The sequence below is a fragment of the Plutella xylostella genome, chromosome 28, assembly GCF_932276165.1.
Source record: "Plutella xylostella chromosome 28, ilPluXylo3.1, whole genome shotgun sequence".
Classification (NCBI taxonomy): domain Eukaryota; kingdom Metazoa; phylum Arthropoda; class Insecta; order Lepidoptera; family Plutellidae; genus Plutella; species Plutella xylostella.
The window spans coordinates 863,222-878,606 of record NC_064008.1 but is presented as its reverse complement, the minus strand read 5'-3'; the positions used below and the strand labels follow the sequence as shown (position 1 = coordinate 878,606).

At 37.8% G+C, this 15,385-nt stretch overlaps 2 protein-coding genes across 2 annotated transcripts; one reads left to right on the top strand and one right to left on the bottom strand.

The window, feature by feature from the left end:
• The first annotated feature begins 8,979 nt into the window (after nucleotides 1-8,979).
• Nucleotides 8,980-11,169, top strand: LOC125490813. The gene is made up of 3 exons (XM_048631149.1): nucleotides 8,980-9,121; nucleotides 9,632-9,813; nucleotides 10,650-11,169. The coding sequence occupies exons 1-3, from the start codon at nucleotides 9,014-9,016 to the stop codon at nucleotides 11,167-11,169; spliced, it is 810 nt and encodes a 269-aa protein (XP_048487106.1). The 5' UTR covers nucleotides 8,980-9,013.
• On the bottom strand, nucleotides 10,623-14,600 carry LOC105382908. The gene is made up of 4 exons (XM_048631273.1): nucleotides 14,456-14,600; nucleotides 14,087-14,263; nucleotides 13,526-13,591; nucleotides 10,623-11,785 (listed from the first exon to the last, which is right to left on the bottom strand). Exons 1-4 carry the CDS (start codon nucleotides 14,504-14,506, stop codon nucleotides 11,543-11,545), a joined length of 537 nt encoding a protein of 178 aa, XP_048487230.1. The 5' UTR covers nucleotides 14,507-14,600; the 3' UTR covers nucleotides 10,623-11,542.
• Nucleotides 14,601-15,385: the final 785 nt, after the last annotated feature.

The window sequence follows — 15,385 nt, the reverse complement described above, 5'->3', positions numbered from 1 at the left end:
TATTTGAGTTGTAGTAAGATCATGAAGCTACATAAACGTGCTGCTAAACTAGTTTTGACCGCAATTCCTCCGAACAAAAGGCTTGGAACCTGAAGGGTATTGCAGCTAAGGAACCTAAGACTCCAGACAATGACTTTGACGATGATTTGGTTGACAGTACTTACGTATAAACCTGTCGAAGAAATAGTGACTCTGTCCAAGTACTCCGAATCTTTCAGAGCAACAACAGCAACATTGCGAGCATGCCCATAGCAGTTCTGAAGTCTGATGTTTGCTTTAAATGTTTGGCCCACTGGCATTTCAGCTTGAGGTAGATTTTAAAAGCTTGTTTGAGATCTCTTACGAATTACCTTATTTCTGATGTAGTTCTTCAGAGAAACGCCGAGCATAGCTGTTTCTATTGCTCGATAAGCGACTTTAATCCGTTGGAGGAGTCCAACAGTCACAGCCGTTTCTGAACCAGACGTCATCACTGGCAGGGTGCACTGATTGAAGACCTTTGAGTTCAGACTTTAGAAACGGACTCAAGGTAAATGTGTGACGAAGTTTACCTTATGCAGGTCAACTTATAGTATGCTTGTCTTCTGCCTAGTTTAATAGTCTGCCCATTGCCCAAGTTAGACAAATTCTTGAGCAACTTTGAGCTTTGGCTTCCCATGCAACTACCACCGAATTTGGTTTAATGTAAGCATTCAATTAAATGAGACTTATTTCTTAAATACATATTACAGTGCACTTCTGTTCAGTTTTGGCGACATTAAATCCCTCTGTTGAATTACTCTTTGCAATTCAGTCTTGATTTGTGGTCCTAGACAAGCACACAGTCGATGCTATGCCAGTTGCGGCGTTTTACAGATACCTCAACACATCGATATAGCGACATTCAATTGGACATCTCTGCAAGGTTTCCAGAAGTGTCCACGTCTCGATGAAATATCCAAAGCTTTTGGTCAACCAAGGCCACCAAGTTTAATTGTAATCTTTGGTCTTCTGTATAATCTGCCTGAGGTTGGAAATGATGTCCTCTTCGTCGTATCCGACAACAGCGACTCTTGCTACACTCTGTTATGTGCTCTTATGTGGCTGGCAAGTCCGAACTTCATCTTGAACCCCCTGTCACACTGAGCACAGTTGGTTGGAAATAGTGCTTGACCGACGGTACGTCCTGACCGTACCATCTGAATGTCAGCGCTTACCGTCGCGTCGGTTGCAAAATGCATTCAGTGCTTCGCTGACGGCAAACTGCGATACGTGTTGAATCCCTGCGGTCGGTCACGCGGTCGGTCGCTCCGTCAGCGAAGCACTGAAAGCGTCCCTACAAGCTCATAGCTCGTCGGCGACCGACGTACGCTGACCGACGAGCCCGACCGACGGCTGCACCGACGTGTCACACGAAATCACGCGCGTACCGTCAGCGTAGCTGCACTCATAGACTTGCATAGATATAGCTACGTCAAGCGACGGTCAGCGCTGACCATCGGTCGAGCACTATTTCTAGCCTTACTGTTTGATGATTTATGGTGATTAAAAATTCGGCAAACTAATTAGTGAAACGGTTCTAAATGATCCTTGAGAACGTACATAAATCTCACTTATATAGCCTCGGTCTATAGAACGGTTTTTATTTAAAGTTCCTTAGAACGGTTACCATTGTTGAAAAAATACCACGACACTCTCGTACGATGCCTCCGGTTTTATACCAGTACAAGCAACCGACTTGCACTATTTCTTGAGCTGTCCGAGGCTTCGAGACTAGTAATACCTCCAGGTTTCAGAAGCTATGAGGTAATGCTGTCTGCACCACGATTATTTTTGATTTATAGATGCTCAAGGGCTATTCAAATCTTGTCCTCAGTTTTTAACTTCGTCTGGTGGTTCTCCCATGCTTCTTCTTCTTCTTCAATCCCGCTTCTCCTCCCAGGAGTCTGGGGCTGACACCAGGCGCTTCCATCCTTCTCTGTCGTGGGCCAGCAAGTTGAGCTCTGGCCACGACTTCCCTTTCTCTTGGGCCTCGCTGAATATGGACCGCTTCCAGGTATGAGCTGGTCGACCGGGTCGCCTTGAACCGCCCTGGGGTTTCCATTGGGGGGCCACTATCGGGATATGATCATCAGGTCTTTTCAGTGTGTGGCCCAGCCATCGCCATTTTCGCTCTTGGACGTCTATGTCTATAGGCTTTTGGTTTGTAACCTTCCATAGCTCGATATTGGTGATGGTGTTCTGTCAGTGTCTTCGTATGATACTTTGTAGATAGTTGTTGACGATCTCCCATGCTGCTGAACGAATACTTTCACCCGCGATTTAGCTCTATAGCTGCTTCTATAACTAGTGTATTGTAGCAACGAAGGTCTTTTCGTATCAGCTTCTTTATACGCTTGGTGAGGGCCCGTTATTCTGACGAAATGTTACTCACAATTTGCTCTCATAGTTTGTAATTATCTATTATGGAAAGCAATAAATAATAAAATTGTTTTTGTATCATTCTTCGCTACGGCTTAAGAAACTATGCACTCTACTAAGTTCCTAATAATTTCATTGAAAGAGTACATAGTTAAAACAAAAAAGGTACTACAAACTTAATTACAAAAAAAAACAGAATTTAAACCTTTGTTTAAAGTTGTTAGGTTTAGGTTAGTTGTTAGGTTGTTAGGTTTAAATTCTGTTTTTTTTTGTAATTAAGTCTAAAAATATGAAATATTGTTCTAAAAATGAGATTTATTGTTTTTAAAATTCGTGTTTAATCAATAAAAGGACCGATTTTCCATAGAAAAAAATATATCAAACGCTTTGTATTATTTAATTTTCCCTAAAAGAAGATAAACCGTATGTATTATCTCGACATATGACAAATTACCAGAAAGTATGTAAGCAAAAAAACGGGCTATACAGTCATAAATATGAAAATCGAAAATTTTGACAGGCAAGACCGTATTATCTTCGGACCGCCTCAGAAAAACACTTGTAGATATAAAATGAAATAACTTAGGCTCAATTGAATTATATGTTTTTATTGGCAAAGAGTTAATCTACCAATCACAAAAGAAATATATTTATTTTATTTATTATTCTTTAAATTATGAGACACCAAACTTTCAAAACGCGATATCTCGAAACTACGTTTTTCAATATATGACGGTCCGGATTGTCATGTGCGATATGTAGAAACTCCGTCGCCACTGCTGATTCCTCTTTGTAATAGTTGATCCACGCTGTATAATGTATCCTGAAAAGATCAATTTGAACTACTTATACTATAATTTTAAATTCTGGTAGGTATCTGTTTTAATAAACTATGGCTACTTTGTATCCTCAAATTCCCACTAAAAAACCTAGTATTACTTATATTATATATTATATTGTGTACAAATAAAGAATATTCTATATTTATCTATCTATGTATATTAAAAGAACTATTATACCTGAGCGGTTACAATAACAAATAGCCATGGCAGTAGCACAAGGACATCCATTTTCAAAGACTACACTAAGAGTGGTACAGTAAAGTTTATCAAAAATTAATTGTTATTTTTATTGATAGACATTTATTAAGATAGTATTAATTGATTTTCTATATATACCCACTGCGCAGTAAGAATGATTGCTTCTTTTTTACCTAGTAGATAAGTAAGTACATATACATACAGTGAAACTATTATATTCATGAAATTTATGTTTGAGGAACTAAAATTTTCAGGAGCCTGGCACCATTAGAAAAGAAACATAAAAGTCATAACCATAGAGAAAAGAACACTACGTTTTATACTGGTCATAACAATGTTTATGGCAGTTGGCGGTTCGGTGTTTTTTCAATTTTCTTATTTAATTATTAGGATAATCTAGATAAAAACAACTATTTACGCCTGTTTGCAATTAGGAAGAAGAAGAAAAATATTCGTAGTCAAGCTAGGGAAGTTATTTATCGAGTTTATATACAATGTTTAGCGGAACATGAAGCTGTAGCCTTACTCCCAGCGATGAGTGGCTGAATCGATTTCAACAAGATCGCTGATTTCGCACTCCCACCGCACATTTTTGCGGCTCATTGTGTTATGACGTCACGCAAACCGTTCAGTGAAAATTATAGCGTTACTAAGCTAGAAATTCGCACCACGAGCTCATAATGAGCTCATCACACAGAGTAGATTATATGTCAAAGTTGCGACTCAACGCCTCTTTGAAAAAAGTTCCTATTCTTGCAACGCAAAGCCATTACAATGGCTAATTTTTCCTATTTTTGTAAGAAAAAGAGCCTGTAATTACACCTACAAAGTGATGTGAAAGTAGTAACTGAGGATACGTGAGGATTGCAAACCAGTCTCCCTGGATATTTAAAGCATATTTAAAGGAGTTGACGGACAATTTGACTGAAGACTTTAGCTTCATGAAACTAGCTGATTTGAGCGTAACAAATAAGGTGAGTATCCACAAACATAATAGAGGTACATGTAAAAGTTTCTTCAACTAAAGGCGGTGATCCATTCGCGAGCAAAACCTCCAATAACCTCTAAGTCCGCGGTCTAAAAAACCTCCAACGATGTTACAAAAAGCACGCCACGACTTTGCCAATGATGAGAGTAGACTGTTTGGTTCGCTAATGGATCACCAACGAGATTCGACAAGCCAACAATCTATACCGTCGCCTCGCCAGTGGATGACCGCCTTTACTCTCATATTCTTAAGGCATGAAGAAGAAGCCTTAAAGGAAATATCCTTCAAAACAAAGACAAACCTTCTTTTACCATTGTTGTAGTCCTATGGCACCCCAGAGGTGTCATAAAATCTGCCACCTATCTATGTTTAAACCACCTATGTCTGGTCTCGCTCCAGCTAAGTCCAGTGGCTAACAATATATACCTACTAATAATAATAATAAGATAAACCTTCCTATACTATCATAATGTCTGTAACCTAAACCCCATGATATCTACTAACCAGAATTTTGGTATTTGTAGGTTTTTACTGCGTTGCAACTGGCTCCAGACTGGAATTTATAACCAAGACTAAATATTCAAGTGCCTATGTGAAGTACCTACTTAACAACAAGTTGTTAAGTAGGTAATTAAGATCTTATGAAGTTAATACCTACATAAGAAACTAAATTGGCATATCATTCTGCTACTGAGTAAGTCACTTAAGCTGATTTCAATTTATTTGTAGCAAAAAAGATATGAAATACTACCCTAGCACAAACACTTTAATTTTATGATGCACTGACAGTATGAAAAATAATTTACTTGGCTTGCTTATCTAGATTCTATATCTATAAAATATTATTTGATTCATCTGTTTTCTAAGTACCTTAGGATTAAACTGTAGTGCTGCGGTGGGTATCTTTTGTAGTTAAAAAAATATACCTATGCTGGCTCAATCTCCACCTACTACAGAAACAAGACTATCTATTCTTGGACCAACAGAACGCCTATCTCAGCTATTGGAACACCCAGGCTTGCTGCTCCATTTTACTCGAGAGCTAGGCTGGCTGAGCTAAAATTAAGGGGATATGTACAAAGGTTCCACTCAAGAGAGCCACGTACAGGAGCTTCGCCACCTCTCAGAATAGAATAGAATAGAAAATCTACTAAATAAAGTTGTATCAATACCTTGATAGTACAGTCAGCAATAGATATTTATGCCACCACAGCAACAAAAATTTAATCCTCATGGGTGGAATAATAATATTTTATCAATACCTACTTATTAACTTAAGTATTACTTACCTTAATATTAGTTATCCTTATTTTTCATGTTACATAAATATTACCTATCAATTGTCATAATATCTAAGGGCTTGCGTTGGGGTGGCATACATATCTCTTTGGCTGACTGTACAATATATTATTATTATATCCTAACCTATAGAATTACTATTAATCTATATTTCTATCTTATTTCAGACTAGCTGTTCCCCCGCGCTTCGCTTCGCCTTAAAAAAGTTATCCTGTGGAAATTCCGGGATAAAAAGTAGCCTATGTTCTTTCCCAGGGTCTAGATCATATGTATACCAAATTTCATTCATATCCGTTCAGTAGCTTTGGCGTGAAAGAGTAACAGACAGACACAGTTACTTTCGCATTTATAATATTAGTTAGGATAATCAGAAAGCAGTTTTTTAGCTAATAGAAGAGAAGCTTATGCTTGATATTTCAGAACACTGATAATAATTGTGATGTGATTTAATATATGATACTTAATAAACACAAAATACAGCAAAAACCATGTTTCATTTCATTATTGAAATGTTGATGTTGCACTTGACTAAGAGGTCATTCATGATACTATTGATTTATAAAGGCTTGATAGGAAGTATTCCTTCTTAAGAGTCCGGCAATGATGACATTGCAACATGGAAGAAATTGTATAAGTAACATTGTAAGTTGTACTTTTAATATATGGATACCTACCATATCCTCCTCATTCCTTAGCAGACTTGAGGCCCTGTATACTTACTTTTACCTGTTGCAATGTAATACCCTTGTAATCACCTACTGAGTAGAGTGGCAAGACAGTACTCTTGGCTGATCTTAAACCATTCCGTGGATCACAATTTAACAGTGCTCAGCGGAGGACACTGTCTCGGGCCGCTCTACTTGGTGGTGTAATCAGGGTGTTAGCATTATCTGCTTTATGAAGATTAGGTAGACACATTTTTTATGTTTAAAGCAGGGTTTACTTACATGATAACATTGTGTTTTTACATAAGCTGACACTTGGTCCATGCATAATGTTACAACTCTTATTACTAGTTATTACTGCTTTTTCTTAGAACTGCTTTAAACATAAAGAATAAAAAATAAAACAGCCGCATTCAACTTTTAATATGATTAATACATTACGAGTAATCGTTTATAGAGTTTACAATGCATGAGTCTAATAAGTACACACCTAAACTATGATCACTTACGACTTACGAACTTTTGGATTTCGATATGATTATGGAATTGTATTAAGTATGTGGTTGAAAGCACGATCTTAGATACTCTAAGATCGTGCTTTCAACCGGGTTTGCACTTATTATTCAGAAATATTATCACGGTACAAGATATTTTCAGTATTTCACTGTAATTGTAGGTTATGTTGAGTATTTTTAGGGTTCCGTAGCCAAAATGGCAAAAACGGAACCCTTATAGTTTCGTCATGTCCGTCTGTCCGTCTGTCCGTCTGTCCGTCTGTCACAGCCGATTTACTCGGAAACTATAAGTACTACAGTGATGAAATTTGATAGGAATATGTGTTGTATGAACCGCTACAAAAATATGACACTAAATAGTAAAAAAAAGAATTGGGGGTGGGGCCCCCCATACATGTAACTGAGGGATGAAATTTTTTTTTTCGATGTACATACCCGTGTGGGGTATCAATGGAAAGGTCTTTTAAAATGATATAAAGTTTTCTAAAAAACATTTTTCTTAAAGTGAACGGTTTTTGAGATATCAGCTCTCAAAGTCGTAAAAAGTATGTCCCCCCCCCTCTATTTTTATAACTACGGGGTATAAAATTCTAAAAAAAATAGAGGTGATGCATGCTAATTAACTCTTTCAACGATTTTTGGTTTGATCAAAGTATCTCTTATAGTTTTTGAGATAGGTTGATTTAACTGTAATTTTGGTTAAGTTATTGACATAATAAGTTTATTATATTTGCTGCTACGGAACCCTTTGTGCGCGAGCCCGACTCGCACTTGGCCGGTTTTTTTCAATAAATTTCCGCCTTGAGTTAAAACTTTCACAAGATATTTCCTTGGCTATACGGTGACACGCAACGTCTTCTTCTTCTTTCTGTAAACAATGATTGATAGTTTAATATCTATAACTTTGTAACAAATTATCGTAATATTTTATCGGTCTATTTTATAAATCGAGTCGATCTGAGTCTGCAACTTAACCACTCCATCAGAATACTATACTTACGTCATATTATTATGTATTTAGTGCACAAATATCTATTTAAATAAGGAAATTCCATTTGTAATTTTGTTTTATCATTGTTATTGTATGTTGTATGAATGAAGTGGAGGGAGTGTTTTCACAGGTTCACAGAGTATTTTGATTTTTAGTTTGAATGTGTTCAAAAGCCCCTAATTTCATATTTTAACGTTTACAAAGTTAAGTTTTTGTGAATAATAAGTAAAAAATGGCATGAGTGATGACTTTAACCTAGTGTTTAATAAGTATTTTAATTAATATTTTACTAACATTGAAAAAATAAAAACATAATATGGACTGATGATTACCGGATTTCTTATTTCAAGCTTCGCTAGTACTTCGAACGCACACCAATTTTTTCCTTGTCAGAGCGAGAAAAAACACAAGATCTTATACAATTTTATAGAGCGACATCTCTTTCTTTCACCTCTATTGAAATACGGAACGCAACATCGGCCTGATATCGGCTTACTTCGGCTACCGTTTCAAAAATAATCACTAGTCGTTTCTTGATATATTTTCTACGTTGTCCCTGGTCCGCGGCTCAGTCAAAACCGAGGTGGTGGTACCAACTGATTCGGCCTAAATTTTTCAACTGAGTTTTAATTGGCTTTTTTGGATAGCGACTATTAATCGCTGGGAGTAAGGCTGCTGGACACATTTGGTCGAATTAGGACGATGTTTACGCTCGTGCAGCGTCTATGACGGGTATGTAACATTGAACAAATTGTAATAATTCATTTTTTATCAGTACCAACGCTTCATTTATCGATAAATCTAGGTTTAAAGCCCAAGTCGAACATTGTTTACATATCGCTGGTTGTAGGTTTGGGCTGGTTTAAGTTGAGTCAAACCATAACATTTTGATACTTGAAGTTATATTTTTTGTTTACTTACTAAATTCCCATTCTGTAACTCTGTATTTCTTAACTTAAGGGTAGTTTCAAATAAGCATTTTTTATTTTATTTTATAGGAGTATCGGATAGTACCGTCTGGCATATTTCAAAAGAGGGCTTTATGTCTACTTCCATGCTTTGAATATAATAACATTCTGTTTTATTCCCCTCTTCTCCCCCCAGTGGCAGTGGCGATGACGTCAGAGCCGGACTCGTGTTCGGAAGAGGAGCCGGACAGCGAGATGCTCAGCGACGACCCGAGTTTCCAGGACAGTGATGACGAGAGACAGATGCGGGCACAGGTGAGGAACTACCATTGTGGCTGGATTTACTAGCCAAGTGTTCTAGTGTCAAAGTCGACCTCTTCTTGCCTTCTAGTTTAAACATTAGCCTCTCCCCCATCCATGTGTTGAAGTCGACCATTCCCTCCCTCTTAGTGTCGATGTCGACCGCTCCCCACATTCTAGTGTCGACGTCCAAAGACAACGTAGTGACGTTTTGTGGAGATTGAGGCAATAGTTGTGGGAATGGTGAGGGAAGATCTTGCAGCCCAAGATCCAGACCCATATTTCTTTTCATAGGAATGTTGAAAAGAAGAAGGGTGTCAGCTGCCTACATACCAAATTTCATCAAAATTTCCCCAGCCGTTTTCCCATGAAAGAGTACCAAACATCTATACTCAAAAACTTTCGCGTTTAGGCTCTAGACAGACGGACCGCATTTCAACTGCAATCAAACACTCAGTTGACACGACTCGTCCTTCATATTAGTACGATATGGAAGATCTTCAACTAATCTTTTCCCGTCCCCAGTCGGACCTACCCCCCGGCCTGCCTCTCCGAGCGCCCCGCAAGTTGTTCTCCAACTGCCGCGAGCGCTGGCGCCAGCAGAACGTGAGTGGAGCCTTCGCCGAGCTCCGGAGACTCGTGCCCACGCACCCGCCCGACAAGAAGCTGTCTAAGAGCGAGATATTGAGGGTCGCTATCAGGAACGAGTACCATAGAATAGAATATGACTTTATTGAACACTAGCTGTTCCCGCGAGGGTCTTTACCATATGTATACCAAATTTCATTCAAATCCGTTCAGTAGTTTTGGCGTGAAAGAGTAACAGACAGATAGACAGACAGACAGACACAGTTATTTTCGCATTTATAATATTAATATACAAGCTGTTCCCGCGCGTTTCGCTTCGCCTTAAAAGTTTTCCTGTGGGGATTCGGGGATAAAAAGTAGCTTATGTTCTTTCCCAGGGTCTTGACCGTATGTATACCATATTTCATTCAAATCTGTTCAGTAGTTTTGGCGTGAAAGAGTAACAGCCAGACAGACACAGTTACTTTCGCATTTATAATATTAGTTTGGATTTGGATAACATAGGTCAGACATACAAAAAGATAGTTGTCGACTACAACAGGTAAGTAAACTCTGGAGTTTTGTGACGCTGTTACTCTCCTTTCTAAGACTAAGGTTGGTAACAAACACAAAGACTAGTCATTAGAAATTTTAGGAAACTACCTCAGTATCTTGTTCTGAGAGGCAGGTATATTTATAAACAAAAGCTAAGAGTGGATATTGAATAGAAACCCGAAATCTCAGGCAATCGCAGGAAGATACAATTAAATTAATATAACCTAACCTAAATTTTTGTGGCTATGTGAATGAGAACTGTGTCTGACACAGGGTTATAGCGCCGCTCTTCTTTTCAGACTTTTCTTACAACTATTATAGGGTTTTTATCTGTGTCCACCCCAGCGACTGTCACATCTTTTCTGGCAGACATAATCTTCCCTTTGTCCATATATGTTCATTATGTATATTCTTATTACAGATACATCGGTCTTCTATGCGAGGTGCTCGAGTGGCAGAAAGCGCATTCCATCTCCACTAACAAAGAGAACAACTCCTTAGCAATCAAATGCGAATCACCTCTTAGCCCATCGCAGAACCTACGCAGGAAGTACAAACGACCTTATTGCAATGATGATGAAGGTCCAAAACCGAAAATCTTTCTCGAAGGCGCTAACGACTTTCCGAAATTCGGCAACGAGGAAAATGAAGATGGTTCGCTCTTCAGACGCTACCAAAGTCGAGTGGTCCAAAACAAAATGGAGCACTATAGGTTCCTCAGAAGCTCTTACTATTTCCCAAGATGGCGCCATCCCCTGCCGTTAAGGAACTTGACAACTGACAGGAATGGAAACAACTTGCTCATGATCGCTCCAGCGCAAAATGGGACGAGCAAACCAGATAATGGGGTTGTGAAGTATTGCAACGGAACTGCAGATGTTGATAAGTCTCTAGATAAAGACAAGGGTGACAATAAGGATGGGATGAACAAAATGATGTAGTTTAAGTCAATATTTTTTGCAATACTATAATTAATTAACCGTGTTTACCGACATATAATTTAGAAGTGTTTATTTATTTATTGTACCGATATTTTGTTATTAAAACGTAGCTATAGATTGTTAACAATATTATTAAAAATTAAAATACTTAACACAAATTGGGGTTTGGAGTTTTAGGTGGAATTTCACCAAACGCTAAACATATTTAAACGCCTGTCAAACGTCTGTCAGTTAGTACAAAATGTATTTAAAATTTGATTTAAATACCATTTTAAATACGTTTAGTGTTTGGTAAAAGTGACCCTTAATGTTACTTTGAGGAAATTTTAACTTATATAGGAGTTTTGAATTATCGCATTTTTATTGACTAATCTTATCCTTGCATTTTGTAAACGTATCCTTGCAATTTTAACTTCATATAGGGCCTGCGTTTAGGCTTTTCAGTCGGCCCAGAAGCATCTATTATCTCCCTTCTAGGATCAAAGTCGACCTCTCCCCCGCTTCTAGTGTCGACGTCGACCTCTTCCCCCCTTCTAGTGTGGAAGTCGGACACGATGAGTTGTCCCGGCAGCAGCGGTCCCCCGGACACCGTGTACATCTGCACTGGACCGCCATGCTGGAACAGTTCAAGTGGTATCAGTTCATCGGTTGGAGGACCCCAACACAAGCAAGCTTGTGCTGAGAGTTGTCAAGTAAGTGGGCAAACCGACTGTCAGATGTTTTCAAGCCGCCCGAAGGCCTCTGACTAGGTTTAACGACTGCTGCCAAAGCAGCAACCGGGACCCACGGCTTAACGTGCCGTCCGAAGCACGGAAGCGTCCAGAAAAGAACCACTTGAAATCAGTCACCCATCTATGGCTGACCGTGCCAGTTCGGCTGTCCAATTTCAAAACACAGTAAGCGCCAACTTTAAAAAAAAACGGGTCTTTGATTTATACATTATTTTAGGCGATTCCGCACATTCCTGCATTGTCAGAATATCAAAAAACGGCTTAGAAACGAAAATAAATTTTCTAAAAACCTAGTAACTCCACCCTGCGAAATCAAAAATGCCATTTTAAAACACAGTAAGAGCCACCAACCATTTTAAAACACAGTAAGTGAAAATGACTTTTATCGGTTTTAAAATTGTCAATGGCGCTTACTAGGTTTTGAAATGGTCAGCAAAGGTCAATTTTTGCCCGTTAATTTTAGTAAGTCACAAATGGCATACATTATTACACTTTTTTTCGAAAAAATATCAGATATTCCAGAACCTGTATCTTTGAACCAATGAGACCTAGAGAGGTGAATTAAAAGTAGAACATAAAGAAATTTTGTCTTCTTTATAAAAGCCATAGAGACCTTTCTCGTCAGAACCTTTCTGCTAGCCCTATTTTGCATAAACCAAAAAAAACTCAAACATTGTAAACTAATTTTAGCTCAAAATTTAGGAAATATTGTCTAATTTAAGGCAGCCATAAATAATGTTCGTGTCAGACATGCCTTCTTAATATGGCGATTTGGTTCATTTAGATAAAACTTAAAAATATGCCGGTATTTCAGCTATTACTTAGTGCGGTCGTGTAAAAGTGCTGCAAAATTTGATTTATATTATGTGAAGGATCCAAAACATATAAAAAAATAAAAAAACATATAAATTATTACGTTATTATTGCAATTTCAATATACTTTACTTGTCTTAAATTACACATTAATGGCTCTTACTAGGTTATAAAATGGTCAGTGAGGGCGGTTTTAGGGTGAGAAAACCATTTAAAACCTAGTTAGTGTTTTCTTTTGTGCATTACAGCAACAATATTAGTCATATTTAAATGAAATAGTATTGTATGTAAAGCCTAGGTTCTGCCGGTTCTTTTAAGCTTACATTCGTTTAGATATGTATGTATCATAGTTTTACCAGGGCATTGAAATGAAGGGACAAAAACGTTTTTTGGCTCTTCTGAACATTTTGTCTCTTGGCTGTTACTGTGTTTTGAAATTGGACAGCCGAGTTGTTGCTTCAACTCAGTTATCAGTTACGATCACTGAAGCCAGCTCGACTACGGACGCTACGGTGCCTAGTGGTATCAGTTATGCCACGGAAATAAAGAAATACTCAAGTAAGAAGTACAATGGCAATACTCTAGCTATTTTGCAGTATTCGTAGGCAGGTTGTTGCAAAAGCGGTGTAAGGAGAAAGGGGTGACCCAGGAACAGTTTTGAATAGTATAGAAATATAAGCGTTTTTTGATGTTCACGGAAATTTGGTTGTTCTTCTGACTTTTGCTACAGCCTTCGAATGAGCTACGAATATGACATAATATGATTTTCTTACAAACTGAAAATTTAATTTTGATGTTTAGCGATAACTCACCGGATTCGTGGGGGGATAAGGGGGGCGTTTTATTTTATTTTCCCGTAATCCTGCTGCTTGTGCCATCTGAAAACATTTTAGATTTTTAGAACTAAGAACAATACATATTACTATACTACAATCCTAACTAATATTATAAATGCGAAAGTAACTGTGTCTGTCTGTCTGGCTGTCTGTCTGTTACTCTTTCACGCCAAAACTACTGAACGGATTTGAATGAAATTTGGTATACATACGGTCTAGACCCTGGGAAAGAACATACTTTTCATCCCGGAATTCCCACGGGAAAACTTTTTAAGGCGAAGCGAAGCGCGCGGGAACAGCTAGTACAATATAAATATAATACCTAGGTACTTATTATAATTTAATATATCATTCTCAAAAAGCTCGCGACCTATCCTGTGAGTAAAAATGAATGTAGGTAATAGCGAAAACCGTGTGCGCTTGCGAGTCACCCCTGACTACCCTTTCGGGTATTACAGTTTTGAGAAATTGAGCATATCAATTATAAATAAATATCTGGGGAAATTATTATGTAAGGATGGAAAATGATAGTGTTACCCGTAAAAACATAGTTCCAAGGTTTTGCAGTTTTTTTTGCTGTTGTTCCTCAAGGTTCGCATTCAGGCCCTCGTTGGATTGGATCGCGCCGTCATCGCCATCCACTGCATATGTAGAAACTCCGTCGCCACTGCTGATTCCTCTTTGTAATAGTTGATCCACGCTGTATAATGTATCCTGAAAAGATCAATTTGAACTACTTATACTATAATTTAAATTTCTGGTATCTGTTTTAACAAACTATGGCTACTTTGTATCCTCACATTCCCACTAAAAAACCTAGTATTACTTATATTATATATTATATTGTGTACAAATAAAGAATATTCTATACTTATCTATCTATGTATATTAAAAGAACTATTATACCTGAGCGGTTATAATAACAAATAGCCATGGCAGTAGCACAAGGACCTCCATTTTCAAAGACTACACTAAGAGTGGTACAGTAAAGTTTATCAAAAATTAATTGTTATTTTTATCGATAGACATTTATTAAGATAGTATTAATTGATTTTCTATATATACCCACTGCGCAGTAAGAATGATTGCTTCTTTTTTACCTAGTAGATAAGTAAGTACATATACATACAGTGAAACTATTAATTCATGAAATTAATGTTTGAGGAACTAAAATTTTCAGGAGCCTGGCACCATTAGAAAAGAAACATAAAAGTCATAACAATTGTTTATGGCAGTTGGCGGTTCGGTGTTTTTAGGGTTCCGTAGCCAAAATGGCAAAAACGGAACCCTTATAGTTTCGTCATGTCCGTCTGTCCGTCTGTCCGTCTGTCCGTCTGTCACAGCCGATTTACTCGGAAACTATAAGTACTACAGTGATGAAATTTGATAGGAATATGTGTTGTATGAACCGCTACAAAAATATGACACTAAATATTAAAAAAAAGAATTGGGGGTGGGGCCCCCCATACATGTAACTGAGGGATGAAATTTTTTTTTCGATGTACATACCCGTGTGGGGTATCAATGGAAAGGTCTTTTAAAATGATATAAAGTTTTCTAAAAAACATTTTTCTTAAAGTGAACGGTTTTTGAGATATCAGCTCTCAAAGTCGTAAAAAGTATGTCCCCCCCCCTCTATTTTTATAACTACGGGGTATAAAATTCTAAAAAAAATAGAGGTGATGCATGCTAATTAACTCTTTCAACGATTTTTGGTTTGATCAAAGTATCTCTTATAGTTTTTGAGATAGGTTGATTTAACTGTAATTGCTGCTACGGAACCCTTTGTGCGCGAGCCCGACTCGCACTTGGCCGGTTTTTCAATTTTCTTATTTA

What these genes read in the sequence shown, in the direction of transcription:
- LOC125490813 (XM_048631149.1), top strand. Translation starts at nt 9,014, where the DNA reads ATGACGTCAGAGCCGGACTCGTGTTCGGAAGAGGAGCCGGACAGCGAG. An exon ending in AGAGACAGATGCGGGCACAG is followed by an intron (nt 9,122 to 9,631) that starts GTGAGGAACTAC and finishes TCCCGTCCCCAG; the next exon opens with TCGGACCTACCCCCCGGCCT. An exon ending in AGGGTCGCTATCAGGAACGA is followed by an intron (nt 9,814 to 10,649) that starts GTACCATAGAAT and finishes TTCTTATTACAG; the next exon opens with ATACATCGGTCTTCTATGCG.
- LOC105382908 (XM_048631273.1), bottom strand. Translation starts at nt 14,506, where the DNA reads ATGGAGGTCCTTGTGCTACTGCCATGGCTATTTGTTATTATAACCGCT. An exon ending in TTGGAACTATGTTTTTACGG is followed by an intron (nt 13,592 to 14,086) that starts GTAACACTATCA and finishes AAATGTTTTCAG; the next exon opens with ATGGCACAAGCAGCAGGATT. An exon ending in CTTATCCCCCCACGAATCCG is followed by an intron (nt 11,786 to 13,525) that starts GTGAGTTATCGC and finishes GAACTGTTCCAG; the next exon opens with CATGGCGGTCCAGTGCAGAT.